The 23,257-nt window shown below is 37.1% G+C and overlaps 1 protein-coding gene across 1 annotated transcript in view; it reads left to right on the top strand.

Annotated features, from left to right (window-relative positions):
• The window catches only part of LOC145996461 (26S proteasome non-ATPase regulatory subunit 11-like), a 42,756-nt gene extending 22,617 nt beyond the window's left edge, over window positions 1-20,139 (top strand). Inside the window, exons 7-9 of the mRNA XM_083132952.1 lie at window positions 4,677-4,800; window positions 11,815-11,940; window positions 19,161-20,139. Of these exons, the coding sequence (XP_082989078.1) occupies window positions 4,677-4,800; window positions 11,815-11,940; window positions 19,161-19,391 (481 nt within the window). The 3' untranslated portion in view covers window positions 19,392-20,139. The remainder of the gene's footprint in view (window positions 1-4,676; window positions 4,801-11,814; window positions 11,941-19,160) is intronic.
• Window positions 20,140-23,257: the final 3,118 nt, after the last annotated feature.

Consider the following 23,257-nt stretch of genomic DNA (forward strand, 5'->3'; position numbering starts at 1 on the left):
CCCACACCCCCTATATGCCTTCATGCCATGGTGCTATGCACAGGGGAGCACTTTACCTTTTTTTTTTAACACATACTGCAGAGTTTTAGCAATTACTTAAGATTTTGTGAATATATGCTTTTGTGGTTAGGTTAGGAATGTCAGGTTTGGTTGTCTTAGAATTAAAATAAAGACCCAGAATGCACTCTACTAAGGTTCCGATTTATTTCTACATTCATTACTGTCGCTTGTCAACCGGAGAATACCTTGTTCGTGGCAAGCATGTATGATTGAGTAAGGTCATTTTGAAGTTGTTTTTTTCAACATAAATAACTTTTTTCGAAATAGTGCTCATTATTTTAAGGAAGGTTCAAATTTTGTGTCATAACGATTGCCAAAATTCTATGATAATTAATCTTCCTGCTAGGAAAATTTGAAAAAAAAAATCATAAAACATTCGGAACTGTTACCTTTTAAAAGACAGATTTCGATGTTTTCCGTAATATAATGGAGATATTTGATTCCAAAGTATGGTCCGCGTATATATTTTTTTAGGTGTATGGTTGTTCACCGACCCCATTCAAGTTCTGAATTTCCATAATATGTACTATTTTCAATAAATTAAAAAATATAATCATTAAACTTATTGCATATTTTGTAAAGGTACATGACCTAATTTTCTGTTGTTTCTCATTTGTATTGATATAGGCTAATTGAGGTTGTATACAGGTTACATTGTAAAGCTTTGATATATGCCGCATTTTTTTATTGATTTTTTACGCCACCTTAATTGTAATGACTTAGTGAAAATGGGGAAGTACAATAGTTATTTACTTTTTCATTGAATAGCATTATATTAATCACTTGGTAAATTTTCAGCTAATAACTGTGTATATTCATATTCATAATAATTAACGTGCCTGCATATTTAACTGAAAAACATGAGGTTCAAAAGCAAAAATCATGACGACAAACATGTCTGGAAAAAATTTATTTCTGGTCTGGAAAACCTGGAAAAGTCAGGGAATTTCATAATCAAAAAATCGAGACACACTGTCAATGTCGTAGTTTGTACGTTATAACTTTGCTATTTTTGGCTAGAATTTTGATTTTCTTTTTTCATATTGTTGTTAACACATGTATTTAACAGAAATGATGGTTGCACGTTTTTGCTTTTCATGAAAATGTCAGGAAAAAGGAGACTTCTTTTTTGTGTTTTATTTTTCAAGGGAAAAATTTTGCCGACAAAGGAAGGCCGGCTTTGTTGTTCTAAAAAAATGCTTTTCCCTCACCGCTGGAAACTGCATTGGAAGGAAGTTTGTATATCGGTACCCGAGGTCAAAAGGAATGTTTTCCGTGCGGGAGCAAGCAGGGGTGGTTAGTTGGGGGAGGGGTGGTTGAAACTGCGTCGCAATAATGTAAGTTCGAGGCACGCTGAAGAAAAGCCTTTGTTTTTGAGCACAGTGTTTCACAAATGGCTACAAAGGTTATCCTGCATTGTCTAAAAATAGAATTTGGAAGTAGCTGCAAGAATTGGCACGCTTTTGTCACTCTGTTCTAGCTTTTCCTCCTGGAAGATTGTGCGTACGTGAGACTCGTTTTTTGCCCAAGTGCCAAAGATTTTTTGAGTGAAGTGTAACTCTTCCTAAGACTTAATCATCATCTTTGCTTCGTTCGTGTGAAGTGTGATAGTGCTGTCTGTGCCTGCTGTGTCCCCAAAAGGCTTATAGTCGACCATGGCTGCCCTGAGTGATCTCCGTTCTGATGAAATCCGAGATGAACTGGAGGATATGGATACAGACTTTGATTGGGATGAAGAAGAGCTTGACATTCCCTCTGATATATCATCAGAATGTGATTCTGATGATATGTCACAAAGACGTTCCCCTTCCCCTACTGCTCCTGCACCATCCAACTGACAGTAGTAATTTCAATGTAATCCTGCATTTCGCTGAAAACTGAAGCTTGAGACAGTGGCGTGTAGGCCTTTCGTTTCAGGGGTACAACTCGCGTTACATTGGTCACATGATAATGATGCAAATATTTTTGTGTTCTTACATGTCAGCGATAATTTCCATGTGCATGTCGTCACTTGTCATGTACTTTTTCCTGGGGGGGATCCCCATTTCTTCCTGAAATTTTTGGAATTTTGAGTGTTTTCCCCTCCCCTACCACATATACGCCGAATTAATAATAATAAATAAATGTTATATAGTCTGAATCTGTGGTTCATTCCTTGTACAACGGTATATCACTCATCTCTCTAGGGCAATTAGCCTTCGATCTACACTCATTTAATTGAAACTCTGCATTTTGCTCAAAATTGGCTCTTGCATCAAGGGGGTTTGCATGTGAAAATGGCCTTGGGCTCCAAAAGGTTAAGCGTCTATTTCGGATTTTGCAGTTCATTTCGCATTATTTCGTGACAAGACAGGTTAGGAAAATGCGCCTCACACCTTTCAGAAACATGAAAAATTAACATTAGAATGTGTTATTTTACATTTAGTGTTTTCATCAGAAACTAAATATGCATGCATCTAGTAATTCGAATTTTGGAAACCTTTTATTTAAATAATTGGAAGGCAGGTGTCCACTATCCAGAGACAGCCACAGGAAGCCTCCACCCTCTCCTCAATAAGGTCGGATTGCCCACCCCTGTTGTGTGCAGCTGTTCATCCTTGAACCCCACTGGTCAATGATTTGGGAAAGTCTTTTTATCTGCCCTTAGTTTTCAGTTGTGATTAGTCAGGGTACATTGTTCGCTATGTTGCCTTTCCATGTTATTTTAGTTATTCTTTTGAAATTACTGGCCTGGTCCACGTTTGCTCTTCACTTCTAACAGGGTCTCAATTGATGTACTTTCCTCCAGCTACTTAGATATTTCCGTTCGCAGCTATGTTTTCCCGATTCTGAAATCTTCGGATCAAAGTTTATTTACAACTCCCCCAAAGGATGGCACGTTGAATTTCAAGCCAATGTAAGTGGTGACTTGTGTCATGCTATGTAGAAACAAACAAAGAGGAGCAAACAAAAATCGTGAACCTCTTTAAGCAAGAACAAGTAACTATAGTGAAACCACAAGCAAAAAAAGCCTGTGACTCCTGTGCCACAAGCAAAAAAAGCCTGTGACTCCTGTGCATCATACTCCTGTGTGGAGAGGAGGGGCATAGTCGAGCATGCTTTCTTATGGCCTGAGTTGAAGGAAGGAAGGGGGAGGTGCACTGAGACTTTTCGCTTAAGGTTCTTTGTTTGTGGTTGCTCTATAGTAATGTTACACGTGTATGTAATTTTGTGCATTAATACATACTCAAGTTTTTCATTTATGGGTAGCTTAATTACTAATGTGAGAGAAATTAGTTTTGGCTTGCGCTATAGAACCACACAAAATACAACAATTTGTACAGTAAGGCCCACTGCATGTTCATTATTTTTGTTTATATTGTTGTACAGTAGTTTTATTTCGTTGGTTTTCTTTAATGATGCATGTTTTTGGTAATTCAATTTTTTTTCAAGTCCCTTTGGAGTTTCAAAGGGAACCCACTGAATTTTAAAAATGCCAAAAGAAAAAGAATAATAAATTGTAGTTGTACTTTTGTGATCATATTTACTCATACGATGAAATTCTCTCAACCTCATAGAATCCTCCTGGACGATGAATGAACATTGCAATTTAAAGTTGTTCACAGTAATTATACATTTTAATATGTAAATAAAGTAGTGGACAGATTAATTGGTTTTGTATTGATTTCAATCAATATAGAGATGTCATTATATAAGTAAATTGACGATTTTCCTATATATAGTTGTAACTTAGGACAGAATTGTACCAATGTAATAAAATGTATAGAATATCCAGGGGTAGAAAAATACAGGGTGCACGGTCACCATGGCACTTGAATTTTCAAATTCAGTTCTAAAAATATATAGTTTCTTAATGTTTCTAGTTTGCGTAGGGAAATTTCCATCATTATTTTAAAAAAAATAATGAGTTTTCTGTATCATGTGTTTCATTAAATAAGAATAATAAAAATGCAATTATAAATGTTTGCGCAGTTGCTTGCCGAATTTTAAAATCTGCAGCGATATGTTAGTCGGTCATATATTAGAATGTATTGCATAGTTTTTCATGCTGTTACGATTTAAACCTTTACGAAGGCTACCGAGGTGCAAGAATTAGTTGCTTTTAATCCAATCTTGTATTAATTAATAAATTAAATGTGTAGTTTTATCTTAGTTGGATTTGTGGCTGTATTAGCTCATATTTGCAATAATATAACAATGAAAATAATAACGCTGACTCTTGAGAAAAAGGGGCTGGCTCCTCAATTACTTTGAGTTTTTTCTATCCCTGGATATATCCTTGTTTTCCAAAATAAATGTCTATGGGTATGTTTTGCTATCAACGTTGACTGGCTTATCTGGATAGCCTTGTTTTTAAAATTCTATCTTATTTTCAGCATTTTCTTCAGCCTGAGAAGCGCATAGATGTTTCATAATCTCACATGTGCATGTGATTGTCAATGTTCATTTAATTCAGATAAAACCATATTTAAATAAATTTCGGTGTAGCTGGTAACAGTTCAGTTGTATTGTGAAGATTTCCTACATTAGCAGATATGATAATAGATATAACACATATTGTAGTGAATCCCTTAATTTGAGTTGATCTTAGAATGAATATTTTTCCCTTGTTACAGACCAGAAGATGTGCAACAAATCATAAGCGGGAAACTGGCTCTGAAGTATGCCGGAAGTGCAATTGAAGCTATGAAGTCTGTTGCTCAAGCAAGTCATAAAAGATCTCTGGCAGACTTTCAGGAGGTAAGGTTCCATATCCTTCTCATGAACTTTCAAACTGGATTTGTAGTAAGTAAGATTTGCTTTCGTCAAGCCTTTAGGGCAGTGTTTCCCCAAAGGGTGTGCCTGGGTGCCATGACTGCGAAATGTTCCAATATTTTCACTGAAATGACATTTGTTATTCTATACATGGCTTTAGATATGATTGTTCCAAATATTTGCTTATTTCGTACTTTTTACATTTATAATGTTTCTGAATTCGAAGTATGTGTTTATTTTTTAACTTAGGGCAAGCAACCTAACCACACTAACTGAACGTTGCAAGTATTAAGAAAATGTGCATTTATGGCAAGGAAAGCAAATAAGCAGTAAAAAGAATCTATGCATATATATCATAGATATATCATATCTAACATACCAAGATGAGAAAACCAAATATAATTGGGTAAAAGTGAATGGTTTTATGTTTGAGGAAGATTATGTGGAGAATACTTATTGTTGGCAACATATTAGTACAGTTTTACATATATTCTGGGAAGGACAGGGGGTGTATATATCTGAGAGAAACATATTACAGTCAACTCTCGATACGACCACCTTTCACAGTTACCTGTGGAATTTGGAATTTGCACCAATTTTGAGCTTAAATGGACATAAAGATTCCTAGGAGACTGTAACACCATTTATCCTGTGTAGTTATACAGTGGAACCTCGATTTTACGTTTTTCAGGGGAGTAAGCTGAAAAAACTTGAAATGCAGGAAAATGTAAAATCGAGGAAAATTTATTAACATTTTAATATGCTGGGGCCATCAAGATTGAATGTATATTGTGGAAAAATTTAAAATCCGGGAACAAAATCGGGGTTCCACTGCACAGGAAGCATGTTGTGAGAAGGAAAATAGAACCTTAAAACATTTTCACAAGAAAGAATTTAAAATAATGTTATTTTCTTTTAATTGTGCACAGTCGTTGCTCTTCCACGAAATTCTTACAATTCTATTTCATGAGAACCCTGTTTGCACGGAGACCTGATGAAAGGGGAAACAATCTCTTCTTTATTGCAAGCAAAACTCGAAGAATCTTTACACCAGTTACACTGGCGCCAGCAAAAGCCTGGAGATAATCGAGCAGAATGAATATTGGATTTTATACTAGAGCATTGTCAATTACAGGAGTAACTGGTAAGGTAAGATCTCTCTGGAGACACAGTGCAACCTGTCTAGGCACCAGACAAGAAAAAAAATGTGGTGGTGTGAATTTCATTCTGGTTCGGCCGTGCAAAATACATCGCAAAAAGAAAAAGTCACAAATGTCACATTTTCTTTGCTTCAGCCAACTTCATATTGATCAGAGGCCTGCACAAGACCTGGAGCAGACCCGTTCGCGAGACATCGCTCCTGAAATGCCATGCAACCTGCGCAACACCCTCGCTTGAGCAGCTTGTCTGGCCACCTGCCCAGATCGTTCCTGGCAGGCATTGTAGACCCGCCGGGTACCCGCAGTCTTACAATACCTAGTAGGTCTCAGTTCGTTCTTTCCATCAACTGAAGACCCCTCCCTCTGCATGACGTAGTTGCTTCGAGTGGAAACTGCACCGGGCCCACGCCGTTCTGCAGTGTTGCCAACTGCAATAGATTTGCACTACTTAAAAAAGGGAACTCGAAGCTTCGTAAGCCACATCACCAATGAAATGAGATTTACGAATGTTGATACCCCCCCCCCACACACACACACATTGAAATAGGTTTTCCGTGGCACAGGATCCATAAGTATATGTCGTAAACAACCAATATACGTATATATAGTGATATAGGGCAGAACTGAAACATGTCACGTTCGACGCTGAAGTCGCGAGTCAAACAACACACTGTTCTACTGCGAACACCAGCGCCGTAACCAGCCAGGGGCATTGCCGTTACCCTCGTTTGGGGGGGGGGGGGGGCAAGTACTTGGATAAACGTAACAACAACAACAATCGCAATAATAGTAATAAAGTAGCATGAAAGGCATTATTATCCTCAAAAATCACGCAAAAAGGGGGTAGAAATCGGTTTTCACGCATTTGTGTTGAAACAGAGGATTAGAAATATTTTTTTTCAACACGTCAATTTCACGTTAGCTAATAATGGAAAACAAGCACACAAACTATTTTTGAAAGAAAGAAAGTGCATGATAAATGCATTCCGAATGTACATACATATGGCATGTAAAATTTCCATGTACAATATTTTCTTTTCACATGGAGCGACGTATTACATAATTAATTCATCCAACTCGTAACAAACCAACATTAATAGCAAATAATATCACGGGCCGCCATAGCATTCTCTGGTTTAAAACTTTTCTCACTTAGATCGTTCGGCGCTCAGGGCCGACTCCCGCTACCCCTTTGCTACGGCATTGAACTTGATGAGACTTGTACTTTAATGTTTGACCCCCACCCTGACCCCTCCGCTAGACAATTTCCGTCCAAGGTTGTGAGCAATGCACCCTGCCCCCTCTGGTTGCGCCACTGCGTGCCTGGTTAAGGCACCATGCAATGAAAAACAATTAGTTTTCAGTGAGGAGATTTTTGTTTGCTCGATCATTAATTTAGATAAATGAAACTGTAATATTGCGTGCATTTCCTGGCAATAAGATAAAAACTGCTTACGCTGAACTGAAATCGCTAAGTATATAAATTCTCCTTGGAGAAGAAGCTCCTCCTAGGACTTCGTAGGATTTAGTAGCTACGTAAGTAGGCAACACTGGCTGCAGCCGTCCACGTGGTGATGAAACACCTGGAGCGACACGTTGCCGGAGGGCTGTTTCCTTCCAGCAGGTTTTGCAGGCGCCCGGGTCTTGATGAATGCCCAGGTACCTTGTAAGCGCAGAGCGCCTTGAAGACCAAGAACCCGGGTAGAGACGCAAGTCGACTCGTTGCCGTGGGCAGGCGAGCAGGTAAACCTGTTATCGCGTGCAAGCGGGCAGTGGGTAGGTAAAAGGCACACTATGCTGGCCTCTAATATTGATCACCCTCCCCTTCCTCTATTCCAGGGAGCAGTCCAAACTCTTCCTCGACTTGCAATGTAATCCACCTTGAAAAAGAAAACGCAACTTGCAATCTGTTTGCACTGAATGTGTATCCTAAGACACATTAATCAGCATCGCACTTGATAATTATTCGGATTTGGAATTGGATTTCACTTTAAACTGTATATTTAGTCCCGATTAGCCCATTAGCATAGAACTTGAACTTCATGAAACCTGCACATTTTCAGATATCAAAATGGGAGATCGTTATTTACTCTCACGTTAATCGACGATTTAATGTTGGATTTAGGAGTATTCTCAATGACAAACACCTGCTACGCAAAAAAAATTCTCCTTGAATAATGTTTTTTTTTTTAATCAGTCTCCGTGCCCATTCCTACAATGAGCTGCTGCTGCATTTTTTATTATTATTATTATTATTATTATTATTTCCTTCCAACACTGCTCTGAGTGTTCAAGAAGTTTATTCTTGTGTCGAGTGCAAAATAAAATTTACAGTTTTGCTTATCAGAAGGTGCAGAACATAAAGTTGTTTTAGCTCTTGTTTTTCTTTATTGAGATCGAATTTCCTTGTCTTCAAATCAAAACAACTTTGCGAGATTCAAAACAATGGCTTTTCCCTTGCGCTGGATGAGTCATTGCTGTTATCGGCAAGTGACAGCTTTGCAGACGCTAGACGAAACACTGGCGCTAGCTGCAGCATAAAAACGAGACTGCCTGGAAGTTCGAGCAACAGGTGGCTGCAGATAAATTCCTCTGCATTTTAAAGATAACGCAACTATCGAAGATGGAACTTTTATCAGCAGTGTGAAGAAGAAAGAAATTATCCTTGCTTTACATTTTACCATACAACAGACAAGAATACGGGCAATATTTCCTATGCAGACAACAGCATTAAAAAAAAAAAGAAGAAAAAGGACCTGAATTATGCATTTATCACATTGGCGTGCACACAGTGGTGGAAAATGAGCTGGGAAAGGTTGGGGGTGTCCCTTTTTTCTTTTTTACTTGTCCTATGGTTTTTGTTGTTTTTCAAGAATGTATCCAGAACTGGTTGCTCCATTTTAGTCAAAAGAAAGGAGGAAGGGTTCACTTCCACCCTTGCCTGTAAACAACCCATGTGCACACAGGAGCAAGAAAATCGTGGCTGAAACAATGGTCATTGTCCCCCTCCTCCCACACACATTTGCTGAATGGAAGAGGGAGAAGTCACTCAGCCAACGGAACACTTTATTGGCAAATATGACATCGGAACAGTTAAAAAAGCTTATGAAGTGGGAAAATGGGAGTTACGATGCACGTAAGATCGAAGTAAACTTTTGCGGAAACCTGGATGACAACACTTCAAGTGGGTTGACGATTTTCAGTTGGCATATGTGGCTTTGATTATCTATTAACAGTTTCATTATTTTATGAAGTGTTACAGGGAACAAAGAGCATGTTTTAAATGAAAGCGCTTACCGGAAGTTGTCGGCTACAAGGCCAAGAGTTGCTCACTTACGGATAACCTACTGAACTTTCAAAGGTGGTGCATTCATCGATGAAAGAGCTTGACCTGCCAAGCACATTGACAAATAATGCAAGTCCAGCAGTCATTTCGGGCTGCCCACCCCCACGAGTTGTCAGCAGCTCTTAGAACAAGGAACAAGTGAAGGTCAATTTAAAATAACATCCAAGCACGTTCGATATTCTCTTCTCGTGTATTTAAGAGCAAGAGAAATAACAATGGCAAAACAAGCCTGACACGTTGGGTAGCAGCAGTTGCTTGAAGGGTAATATTGGCATGCTTGGGCTGAGGGGAGGGTAGAGGTCAAGTACTATTTTATATCACTAGAGAGTGGTGTGGTGTCCATTTTTAGATCAGACCCACTTGCGAGCAGTAGAATACTAGTGAAGTGAATGGCAACTCGGCAAATAAAGTGAGTGCAAGAAATGTATTTTTTGGCCGATTTCCTTCAAATTTTCAACTTTTTTCCAAATTGTTAACGGTTCACGGGAAAAGGATCATTACTTCGAGAGGCTTGTTATATCTGGGGTCGTAGAATCAAGAAATTTAAATATAATAGGGTAAAGTTAGTACACTAAAAAAAGTACAGTGGAACCCTCATTTTACCTTTTTTTGGGACCCAGATATAAAAAACAAGATAAAATAACATAATGAATGATACTTAACTGGAGGTAACACTGAAATGTAGGTGAATATTCTGCTTGTTTATCTCATAATTTTGTGGATTCATTTTGGAGTATAATGTACAGTATATATTTTATCCACTATTTTTATATCCCTGGATATTATTAAATAAAGGTGGGGGACCCCCTGAAGTAAGTCCACCTTTACATTTCGTATTAGTTTATTTTTACAATATATAATATAATACATAGTACATGATATACAGGATGTCACAAAACAACTTACACAATGCTTTCGTGCTGGTAGATATGAAAACAAGTAAATTTTCCTAACAAACTTTACCTTGATAGTGCTTAGTTTCTGCGGTACAAGGGCTTAAAATATATCCTGTATGTATGCAACCCAACAAAGCAAATAACAGCTCTGACATAATTTGCAGAAGCATGCGGCAGGGTTGCCAGTAGTGTCACTTACCACTCTTACCTGAGCAAAATACAAAAGAGTGATGATACTTGCGATGTTGCAAGAAGTATTTACAGTACTTACAAACTTACCAAGGCAAAGGATTTCCAATAAATTAGGACTGAAGTTCAAGTGTGTTCATTCCATAAAGTTTCCATGGATTTTCAACTGTCGTGTAATATCAATAATCGCAAGAGAGACTTTCGACAGATGAAATCTACGAATGAAGAACAAATGCTCGCAGAATGCGGGCCCCAGCACTTTGTCGCAATCCACCCTTAATGCTTATATTATAGATCTCCCCAAAAGGTAGCACCTTCACACCTTGTAATCAAGTGGTTTGATACCTGGAAGAGGCACATAGTGGTTTGGTTCCCACTTTAAACTGTATGTCCAGTTCCAATTAGCCTTACTGTGTATAAAGTGGACTTAAAACACCAACTTAATCAATCAATGCTTATATTATGCGGAGGAGGCACTAGGTGATAACGTCTTTCTTGTTTCTGTTCTCACACGATTACTAGAGGCACATATTTTTGGTAAATAAAAAAGCAAAATTTCGGTACAAAAACAGAGTCGATTTCGGGTTCAAAAGCGGTAAATAAAATACAATTTCGGTGTTATAGCGGTGAATAATCACATCAAAAGTGCTATATAAAATGACATTTTGGTTTTAAAATTGTGAATATAATCCTAAATTTGATTTAAAAACTGCAGTTATTACACAAAATAAACTTAACCCTTCTAATACCACATTTATGTCGTTACCAGAGTATTAAGTTTATTCCTGTGTAAAGTGGTACATTTTTGCTTCTCAAATATTTACAGCAGAATTAATCTATGTTCCGTGAATTGCATAACTCACAGGATACTTCAGACTTCAGAAAGTGTCACGTCGGTATATAAACAGTAAATTTCATGTTTAAGAGTATATTTCGCATTTTGCAGTTCATTTCGCATTATTTCGTGACAAAACAGGGTAGAAAAATGCACCTCACACCTTTCAGAAACATGAAAAATGAACATTGCAGCATGTTATTTCACATTTCGTGTTTTCGTCAAAAACGAAATTTGCATGCCTCTAACGATTACCTAAGGTCCGGAAAAAAGAACACAACATTCCATTGCCCTCCTCCATGAGACATGAAATCTGCTTATCTTGTGTGTGCCAAAAAGATTGACTGGCATTTTTCTTGGAACAGCAACTGTCTGCGCAAAATACATTGTCGTTGGGGCTTTCGTATCCCTGCCGAGATGAAAACACGTCTTTCGTTCTTCTGTTTATTATTGAGACACCATCTCATGTACATACTGTGTATAACCATTAACTAAAATGTATAATAGCTAGTTGTATTAGTTCTGAGAGTTATATCTGTTGATTTTATTCTAATTACTGCATCCATCTTACAGGCTGTGGATAAGTTTAAAGATGAATTGGAAAATGATCCAATTGTTAGAGCACATTTAGACAGCCTTTATGACACAATGTTGGAACAAAACCTTTGTCGAATCATCGAACCTTATTCTCGTGTTCAGGTGAGTACTTCATGTTATTCAGTTTAACATGCCATAAACCATGCTGTATAAATGAAGGAAATTACAACTCTTATTTACTATCGATAAACTAATGACCACTTTACTATATTGAAAACTAATTTTGTTTAGGTCAGATATAAAATGATGGACATTTTAACACAAAGTCTTAAGATTCACAAAGTGCAAAATTATGCTTTGTTCAACTATATTCCTGAATGGTAATTAATATTAAAATCTGATTTCATTTTATTATAACTAGTGACCTGATTGTGTTGGTGTTATTTTTTCTCAAAAGTGTTTTTTTTTCTGTTACTTTCCTAAAATTTGTGTTTTAATTGTAGTATGCTTTTGTGCAAAATATATTTACAATTATACCATCATTGTGCTTGTGAAGTAGTATTTTTTTATTTGAAGGTTACATAGCCTAGGTTTGTTCATGATAGTTTCGTACATTTGAAACTATTTTGAAGATGCTGTTTTCCATTACTTCTCACATGGCAAATACCGATGTTATACCTCCCATGTAATGTATGGTGTGCACTTAATCTCTCACCAAAACTTAGCAACTTTGCATGGGTGATGCAAAACGTTCCAATAGAAGGTGAAAAATTGTGGAAAACATCCATTTACAAGTAGTTTCATGTATCAGTAGGAATTATTCCATGTAAAGTGCCATATTTTTACTTGGATTTAAGTAAAAGCACATGAATTCTTCTACAAAGCTAAAAGTTATATTTTCCTCAGATTTATGGATAGTAGCAAAATCTTTTAGTGTATAGCTAAAGACAAACATATTGTTACTTTGTGAATTTGGACCTAGATTAATGTATGCTTCCTTTCCCTTCTCTCCTTTTACAACATAAGTAAAGTTACCAATAATAGCATCATTAGTGACCTTAGTGTAAGGATTAACTATAACTTTAGTATCATGAGAACAAGTATCGTCTTCCGGAATTGTAACTCTTATCAGGGTAGTTCTTATTTTCACCTCCTCGGCCATTTATATGTCTAGTATTGCAACCAAGCAATATTTGATCTACCCCACCTTTTCTCCCTAAAAATGTATTTATATTACTTATATTAAGAGCAACTTTAGATGTATCTCTTAAAATTCCTTGACAAAAGCTTATACATTATACATGTGTAAATCTGGCACATTTTATTTTGAAGCCTAAAACACAAGATGTGTTAAATTTTCATGGTATATTTCATTTTTTAAACACACAATATGTTGAAATTCATAAAAAGTCCACAATTTGCATTTTGTGGCAAATTCGCCTTATTTTGTAATTTCAAATACATGAAAAATGTGTTGAGAACATGTCACTGAACATACATAAACACTTTTTTTTGCAACAAATAACATTTTTTCAGTGTTATTGCATTATCAAGGTCCCTGTCAATAACCAATTCAATGCATTTAGATAGTTCTTAGAAAAGTATTGCTTATGAACTGATTAACCTCTTAACTGGGTATGACGTAATACTCCGTTCTGGCTCTACTGATTTATAATGGGCATGACGGGATACTACGTTCTCATGTTCTTACTGCTGATTTCTGTTGTGTATGACGAGATACTTCGTACAATTACTTTCTTCTTTGTTTCACCAGATGGCTCTGACTTCCAGACTGTTGTAACCGTTAGAGTTAGCGGGAAGCAACGAACACAGCCCGACGTTCAGTTCTATCGCGTATGCAATAATGGCTCAGGCAAATTGGAAGCGACGGCGTGTTTTTCCTGCTGAGGAAATCCGAGATATATTGTAGTTGTAAATCTCGCATATTGTAAAAAGTACAAGAAGAACCAATAAAAGAATAAACAATACCTAAATGGTATGCCATGGAGCACAGAAATATTAACTCAAATATTGGTTTACGAAATTCATCAATTTATCAACAAAAATTCCCAGGGCAGATTGGGCTTTCGACGAGGAAATTACCCAGTTAAGAGGTTAATATAACACTGTAATAAATAGAAAGGCTGGTTTCCTGCCAACACATGTTATTTCTCATTAAAACTAACTTCATACTAATGTACACCGATGAGCCATTACGCGTCTGACTACCATGCTAAAGGTCCCGGGTTCAATCCCCGGCCGGTTCAAACCCGGGAACTTTTCTAACGGTGGAAGCGACCCCGGCGCCCAACCAGTATCTAATAACATGGGTACCTGGGGGAAACCCTGGGGTGTAAAGGTGGTCAGGGGCGTGATGCTGATCACATCACCCCCACTCACGACTGGATCAAGAAAGTGTGGAGCGTTACCCCCACACCCCCTATACGCCTTCATGGCATGGTGCTATGCACAGGGGAGCACCTTACTTACCTAATGAGCTATCACATTATGACCTAGAACAGTGTAGGGCTACCTTTAGCCCACAGAATTATGGCCACTTGGCGAAGCATCGATTTAAGGAGGTGGTGGAAGGTATCCTGGGGTATCTCATGCCACATGCGCAACAGCAGACCCTCTAGTTGGTGTACACTGCGGGGCGGTGGTGATGCAGCACGATCTCACTTCTCCAAATCTAATCAAAAATGTTCAATAGGGTTCATATCAGGCTATTTGGTGGACACTGTGTTAAGGCAAATTCACTGTCATGTTCCTTGAACCAGTCCTTCACAATCCCAGCAGTGTGGCATGGCGCATTGTCCTGTTGGAAGTGGCTATCACCAGCAGGGAACATTGCTGACATGAACGGATGGACTTGGTTCCCAATAACATCCAGATACTGGAGATTGGTGTACCAGAATAATGGGTCCCAGTGTGTACCATGAAAACATCGCTCAGACGATCACGCCTCCTCCACTGGCTTGTCTCCACCCAACTGTGCAATCACGTGCCATAGCCTCCGATGGAAATCGGCATATACGTGCTCGGCCGTCGATGTGATGAACCAGCAATCTGGATCCATCAGAGCAGGCGACCTTTTTCCAATCATCCACAATCCAGTGTTGGTGAATTTGTGCCCACCTCATGCGCTGCTTTCGGTGGAGTGCAGTCGGCATTGGGGTATGACTGGGTTTTCGACTCTACAGTCCCATGCGCAGCAGTGTTCGATGAACCGTGTGCCGTGAAACATTGTCCTGGTCACCACTGTTGTACTTGTGGGTGATTTCTCGCACTGTGGTCCTGCGGCTGGTCCAAACAATGCGTGACAGCCTCTGCTGCCCTCTGGCATCAATGAGCCACTGTTGACTCATGGCTGGATGGTGTGTCGTTTCCCCATTGTTGCACCACTTTCGATACGTGCTCACAACAGCGGCACAAGATCAGCCAACAAGCTGCGTCGTTTCAGAGATGCTGGTACCGTGCCATCACAATTGACCTCTATCAAACTGTGAGAGATCGGGCACTTTTCCCATTCTGACGCCGGAGACACTACTAACATTGAGCCTGTATAGTACCCAATATATACCATGCTGCCAGCATATCACGTGTTACTCTCCATGCTCCAGGTGCGCTAATGTTCCCGGGTCGGGGTGGTCCTAATGGCTCATCGGTGTATAATTAGTGAAGTGCTTATTGCAGTCAGTGCCCAGCTCAGTTTACGCCATGTGGTTTTTTTCAGAAAAACCCACCTTGAAAAAACCCACCAAAAAACCCACTCAAACTGTGTTTTTTTTTTTCAGAAAATGTTGTAAATTATTGCTTTAAATAATTGTAAGGTTCTAGAATTGTCAACAGTTTGAAAAAACTTGTAACATAAAGGCTTAGCCATGCTTATAATACTCAAAATAATTAATGTGGTACAAGTCACTGGGTTTTTTCAGGATATGTTTCTCAAATTATGCTAGAAATGGACTTCTAACAGAAATAATACGAACATATAACCAAGAAACAAAAAATCAAAAGGTTCTGAAATATTTAGATAAAACATTGAATGAGCAAAGCTTATAATTTTGAAATGTGGTAGCACTTTAGATATCAGTCACTTCCGTATATTGGCAAGCCACATAATTTCTTTCACCTGTGACGATCAACTTTTACAATAATTTTTTCCATGTATGAAACATTACAAAGGAGAATTGAGTACATTTTATTGAAATGTCGTGAAAGTAGAATAAAGTTAACTGTGGTTTCATTAAATCAAACACTTTTCAAATTATTCATTTCATTTCTCAAAATTTAGTATGTGTGCAAATGTTCAGTTTTCCTTCCAATACCTTGCACTGAGACGGTGAGCCCTTCCTCCCTCCCTCCAGTTCAGTGCATTGATTGAAGGTAATGGGTTGTTTGCTCATGTAATATAAATGTTATTTGTGGTTAGGAGCATGCTCATAATCTACCACAATTTTCTTTTTTTCTTAAAAACAGGGGGTGTGCGGTACTCAAGTAAATACAATGCATACGTATACTTCCATATTTTGACCATTTTTCACATTTTCAAATCTTTATAGAGACTACAATTTCGAGCTTTGTACGTAATACTTTCAGGAGCATTGTGACATTACTTCCACTGTAAATTCACAATAAAATTATCGAAACATAATGCACGATTTAGGAGAAGCATGGGTAGGGTGGATGGGCTAAGAAAGACAAGTCATCTATTTAGTGACCATGATAACATGTTTCTGCAGCTAGAAAACTTGACTGCAATGGTATTACATGTGAGTGAAATTGAACAATGTGTTTCAAGATGGTGAATAAAAAACTGACTTTCCTCATGTTGCACGCATGCTCTATACCATGCTGTCTTTTTCCCCAAAACTGTTTACAATATATTTTCGGAGTATAAGGAACTAAACTCAGTTATTGTAGATCCGTCGGTCTGCAATTTTGCAGTAGAACTTTTAAAATTATATATCATAATTTAGGAGGTGAATGGTGGTAAAATCGCAAACATACATTTTGCAATAAATGTAAAGCTTTTGAGTTGCAATTTTTAGAGTTACAAGATAACTTAAAGGATTGTTGTCATATTTTATTTGAGAAAAAATTGTCACCGTGTTTAAAGATGGTGGATGATTTAACATGCCTTGCGAGAGCTTTAAATTATGCAAATATTTGAGGTTAGTTTTTGGTAGATTAAGAAAACCAAGTCTCAGCTACGTTAGGACATTGCTTGAGTTTCAAGATTTTAATAACGCCATAATATAGTGTGTGGTTTACGAAGGGTGAGGAAGTGACACCAATTTTGAGACCACGATATCTGTAGCAAATTTAATAGGGGGGCAGGGGTCAGGGTTAGAGTTTTTAAGCTGAAATTCATGTCGCACCCAGGGAATGATTTTGTTTTACATTTGCATTTGTTGAGATGGTAGATGAAAAATTGTTTTTTCATATTCTAAGGTAGCTCCAAATTCTGATGCCACTTTCAAGTATCTGTGTAAAATACATGTTTGGACATTAGGAAAAAGAGACTTAAATATTTTAGGGCATGACAAATACTTTTTTCTAACAATATTGTGCATGTGTTTGTTGAGATCCAAAATGGGGTCAGTAATGTTTCGTCCATGGGAACTGTTAGTTTCAGAACAACCAGATGTTTTGGAGGATGGATAGGGTATTCCATTTGGATGAAATCAGTCAAGACAATTAAATATGTCATCCTTATAATTTTGGCATGGTTAATACATGGAAGAGATATTTAAACTTGAAAGATCCAGAAAAATAATGGGAAAACAGGGCCCCGACATATTCTTGATCTCGGCCATTTTGGAGGTGATGTGATCACAACCAAACTCCAGCTGCCTTTACCCCCCCAGGACCCATTGATTTGAGGCTGGGTGAGTTCCAGAGCTGCTTTTTGCAGGGACAGGACTGGAAAAATTCCAACCTTAAATCACACACCCCAAGATTCGAACCCAGGTCTTCTGCATGGCAGTCAGCCAGCCTGTATACTTTTCTTTTACATTTGTAATAATAGTAATACCTCTAAGCAGTAGTATTCCCCTTTTTCTCTCTTATTTTCTCAATTTTCTCTGTATTATCATTGGGGCAAACATCCACATCTGAACCAGGATTCGAACCCAGGACCCCTGGCATTGCAGCGTGCTGTACTAACCACTCAACCATGGAGGTTGACTAAACCACCACAGCTATCAAGTATTAGTATAGGATTGCAAATGCGCAACACTGGGAACTGATCACAGATCTATTAACTGTTACGCCATCCAGCAAATGTAGAATGAAACTATTGGTCAAGTTTTTCAGAACATAGTATTTTAGATAATTTAATCATTTGTCCCGCACTGTGGCTGTGCGGTCATGCTTTGGGCTCTGGCTATGGGAGTGTGCAGGTTTGAGTCTCCTGAGATTTCGGCCTGTGTATGAGACTGGTGAACACTCGCCATCATGATTAAATTTGGGAGCTACAAATAAGTAGAGTGAAAACCTACGACGACGACTGGGGGTTCGTCGTGGTGAACACACGTCACCCTGTAACTGATTGGATGATCTCCCACCTCAGAGTAGGATCAGGTGGGAGTGTGGCCAGCATTCAGGTTCTGGGCCCTCAATAGTCTATTGCGGCATGGGTTATGTATGTTTTTACTTTAATCATTTCAAGGTGTGAGACCTCGATTGTCAATTCTCAACTATGTTAACAGAAAATATTAAATAGTTTTTGATTCAGTGAAGTAAAACAATAAAAATTGAATGTTCCAATATATTACTATCAGGGGAAAATGTATTTCATTTTTAAGATATATATATATTTATAAACATAACCTGAAAAATCCAATAAACTCAGTTTTGCCCAGGTTTTATCTGAAAAAACCCGAAAAACCCACCCAGGTTGGGAATTTTCGAAAAAAACCACCCAGGTTGGGTATTTTCAAAAAACCCAGACAAAATGCCAACCCTGATTTCAGTCCTGTCCTTTTAATTACCCACTCACCCCACATTGCTGTTTAACAGTTAATGGAATTAATCAACTAACCTATTGATATCCCCTATTGGTTGTGCAGAAGATGAAATTATGAAATATATAGGATGTTATAATATCTTTGTTTATGTTCAGTTGTTTCGTTGTCACCTGTGAGTTCTGTCTTTTTTAGACATGGATTAAATTGCTTTACATAAACTCAAACCCATGTACATTATTATGTTTCTGTGGTTGGTAATTAAGCAGGTTGAGACCAATCATATCATCCAATTCCATCCTTATTAATAACCTTAAATGTGTGCCTTTTTTCTTGAAAAATCAAGTTTATTTGTATGGCTATTGTTTTCATAATGTTTTAACTGTTATTTTTTCCTTTGTCTCCCAAAAGGTGGATTATGTTTCAAAATGCATTAAGCTATCTGTAAATCAAGTTGAGAAGAAACTTTCACAAATGATTTTGGACAAGAAGTTTCATGGTATTCTAGACCAAGGTGAGGGGGTGTTAATAGTTTTTGAAGATACACCAGTGGACAAAACTTACGAATCAGCTTTGGAAACTATCCAAAGCATGGGAAAGGTAGTGGACACGTTATATCAGAAAGCAAAACAGTTAACATAATGTGACGGTTGGTGCGCAGTCTGAGTTAACTCTTGGTACCCACACTACATTGTTAACCAAGATGATTTATTTTCTTCCTGGCGATTGTGGTTAAAAACAAAATCTTAACAAAGGAACTGTGAACTCAAATGCATTATTCTTTCTTTTTTTTTTTAGTTGTTCGATAAGTACAACTGGTGTAGTGCTCTATTTAAAAAAAAATGCTTTCACTGTAAGCAAGAAAATTTGTCCTTTCTTGAAACTTTTATTTATTCTTTTTTTTAGTACAAATATATTGTAAAAATGCACATACAAACATTACAGTTTCTGTATTTTCATCTAAAGTTGCAATGCTACAAGTGTCTTAAAAGTCTAAAAAAAATATATAAATTAACAAAGTGTTTTGTTACTAAATATTTCTTGTATATAGCAAAAAAACAAGAGTTTTGTTTGTTGATTTGAAGAGAAAAATGTATATAAATTCATGAAAATTACCAGATTTTTTCTTCTCTGTACTAACAAATGGATTTGTTTGTTTTTAAACGAGAATTGAATGCCAAGTATGTTTTCTTGTCTTTCTATTTACTGATCCTCCATTTGAAGGTTGCAACCTTGTTGAACTAATCCTGTCTATGCTTAACATCAGATGTTATTAAGTAGTGTTTTTCTTCCATAAAAAAAAATAAAGATAAATCTACTTTTTGGAGGGCAGAGACTTAAAAACAGATTGTACTTGTTGGATTAAAATAAACTCATCATCGCTCATGCAGTATGTGTTTTATTTTATGTTCATACTTTTTGACAAACATGAAATATCAAGTAACACATTGTAATGTTCATTTTCCATGTTTTTGAAACAAGGTGTGAGGTGCATTTTCCTACCATGTTTTGTCATGAAGTGATTCAAAATGAACTGCAAAATGCGAAATAGATCTCAAACACGAAATTAAAGTTTATTTACCGATGCAACACTTTCTGAAGTTTGAATAATCCTGTGAGTTATGCAAAATCATGGAAAATTTATTAATTCTGCTGTAAATATTGGAGAAGCAAAAATAGACTCCTTTACACAGGAATAAACTTAATACTCTGATAACTACATGAATGTAGGGAAATGTTTATTTTCTGTAATAAGTGTGGTTTTGAAATAAAATTTCAGGTTTTATTCACCATTTTAACACCAAAATGCCATTTTTACATACAGGCTTTTGATCCTGAAATGTACCCAGTTTTTGTACTGAAATCTTGATCTTTTATTCACCATAAAAATATGTGAAATATGTGGCTCTTAGTTATTACATATTGCTAGTGTGCTTTGAAACACAGTGCCGAACTCTTCCTATGAAAGTGGGTAGTAAGAACTACAGAACGCCTACCTATCCTTTCGTATTTCACGTATGTACGTATATGCAGGGCTCGAACCATGGAGACTACAAATTTCTGCCTGGCGACTGTTATCTTTTGCTGTTATATGTACGATATTTTGATGATTCTAAGTTCATATTGCAGTACAGCGTAAGTTAGCATGTGATTTTTTTTTATCAACGTTGTGAGCATTCCATAGTGTCTGTAACAATTTCTTACCCTTTGTCCCCCAACACCCCATTTCCTGCTTTCTCAAATAATGTAGCGATGTTTAGAATACTGTGATGCTCAGCATCTTATACAGTGTTTTTCAAAAGTTGCACAACCCAAACTTTTGAAATGTGGCATATCCCGAAAATCATAAGAGATATTTACACCAGGTTTTCTGCATTATAAAGCCTCATCCATTGAGATATTTTTCAATGCTTAAAATTATCAGTTCACTCCATACAGAAAATTATATAAATTAACAACTGACGGAAAGCAGCATTCAAATTTTTCCAGAAATTAACTTCTGATTAAGAAAAAAATGTAAGAAATTATCGAAGGGTCATAATCAGACATTTGATGACTGATGCCATGTCAGTCTGTCATTTGCGACCAATATTGGTCATGTGCAACATTTGATGAATTTTTGACTGGCGATTTTATGGGTTGAGCGAAAAGTTCCATTTTTTTTACATATCTTCGTATATGGCAACACTAGCAGGTCGAAATATTTCCGACAGTTACAAACATGTGTTTAAGTATTGGCTTTTCACATTTACGTGAAAAATCGTAAATCAAGATTTAGTGCCGAAATTGGACTCGAGAGAATCCTAGGCTGTCCCTGTTTACATTGAATTCTCTTCGCTCACTTTCGCTGCTCCTGTGACTGTTTGTTTTAATTCATTCAGTATGGCATATTCATTGGAGCATTGCTGAAGAGTATTTTACTGCTCATTCTTACACTCATGTGCAAGAAGTTTTCCAATAAAAATGCCCACCCTGCTTCTGCTGTAGCTACCTCACAAATCAACTGTTTTACAACCAAACACCAACAAATTATCCCACAAATTGTTTCAAGAGTTGGCATTTATTGTTGAAAATTAGTTCTCAGATGTCTTCAGCAAATTAACAATGTTTTTATAAAAAAATAATGTAATTGCCTTTATTTAGATAAATGCTAACATAAATTTATGAACCCAGTGATAGCCTACAGGATTAGTTTAGTACAGAAAACCCGGTGTAAATATATCTTACAATTTTCATGATATACATTTTCAAAGTTTGAATTGTGTGACTTTTGAAACATACTGTAGTATGCACAATTGCTAGTAGGTGTTTTCCTGGTGCCTGATTTTCAGAGTTGGCGCCTAGCTTTGAAGAAAATTTTTTGGGCACTGCATATATGTGACTAATCTGTTTCACACTATGTTGACCAAAATGTTCAATACTCGTGAACCACCCACCACCCCCTGTGGGTGGTAGCACACAACCCTGGGTATGTGGAGTGTTCGCTAATAGTGAAACATATTTAATGTATTGAGGATATCTCGCAGAGGTGTATAATCATGTAATACTTTCAAATTTTGTTACATGCACGTCAAGTTATTTACATTAATCCTTCTGAGTTGTTATTGGGAGCTAAGCGGGGCCATCCAAGATCATGCACACCTTTGCAGTTAATAGTGAAAAAGATGAGTAACACAAAGGTGCACAGTAGCATGGAAGAGTGCATTGTAATCGGACTCCTGCCCAAAGAAGTTTGCAAACTGGAAAATATGGGGCGTTGTGGATATTAAGGGCAAACTCTCAAATACAAATTGTGGGAATCTGCAATTTTCGAAATATCTGTCCTATTCTAAAGCTCGTGAACTGTCCTTTTTTTAAAAAAAGCAAATTACAGTATGTTAGAGGCGAGGTAGACTCCTGTCAGACATTTCATGAGTTCCTAGCAGTGTTGCCACAATCTGTAAGCACAATTTCCCTGTCCAAGGGGTAAAATTTCCCTTTTTCGCCCATTTTTTCCCTTCATCTAAAGATTTATTGTTATTAATAATAATAATAATAATAATTAAATATTATCGTTGACCCATGTTCGTATGTATGTATAAAATGTTAATCAATTTAACTTAAATACTACGACACCAGGGGTACCGGGTTCGAATCCCGGTCTGGGCATGGCTGTTTGTTAGTGTCCATTCATAAATTTCATCATATCATTACTCATCCTCATCTTTGCAATTAGCCAAAAGTGTCAGAAAAGCGAAGTAAAATAAACCAAATCAATAAAGAATAAAATCAATAACAAATGTTTTTTTGGAAGATTTAGATTTTATTTCTAAACCAAGCTAATTTTTTTGTTTTGAGATGAAAGCTAAAACTATGTTATAGTTGGCAACTGAAGATTTTCATCAGTAAAAAGCAAAACACACAAACAGAGATTTAATTTAGGGAGGCCAATGCCCCTTGTCTTCATCACACCATCAGAAGAAAATTAAAAATATTCTACACAAAATGCTGTTCTAGTAAGGTGCACA

The sequence above is a fragment of the Lepisma saccharinum genome, chromosome 12, assembly GCF_977018435.1.
Source record: "Lepisma saccharinum chromosome 12, izLepSacc3.1, whole genome shotgun sequence".
NCBI classification, from domain to species: Eukaryota; Metazoa; Arthropoda; class Insecta; order Zygentoma; family Lepismatidae; genus Lepisma; species Lepisma saccharinum.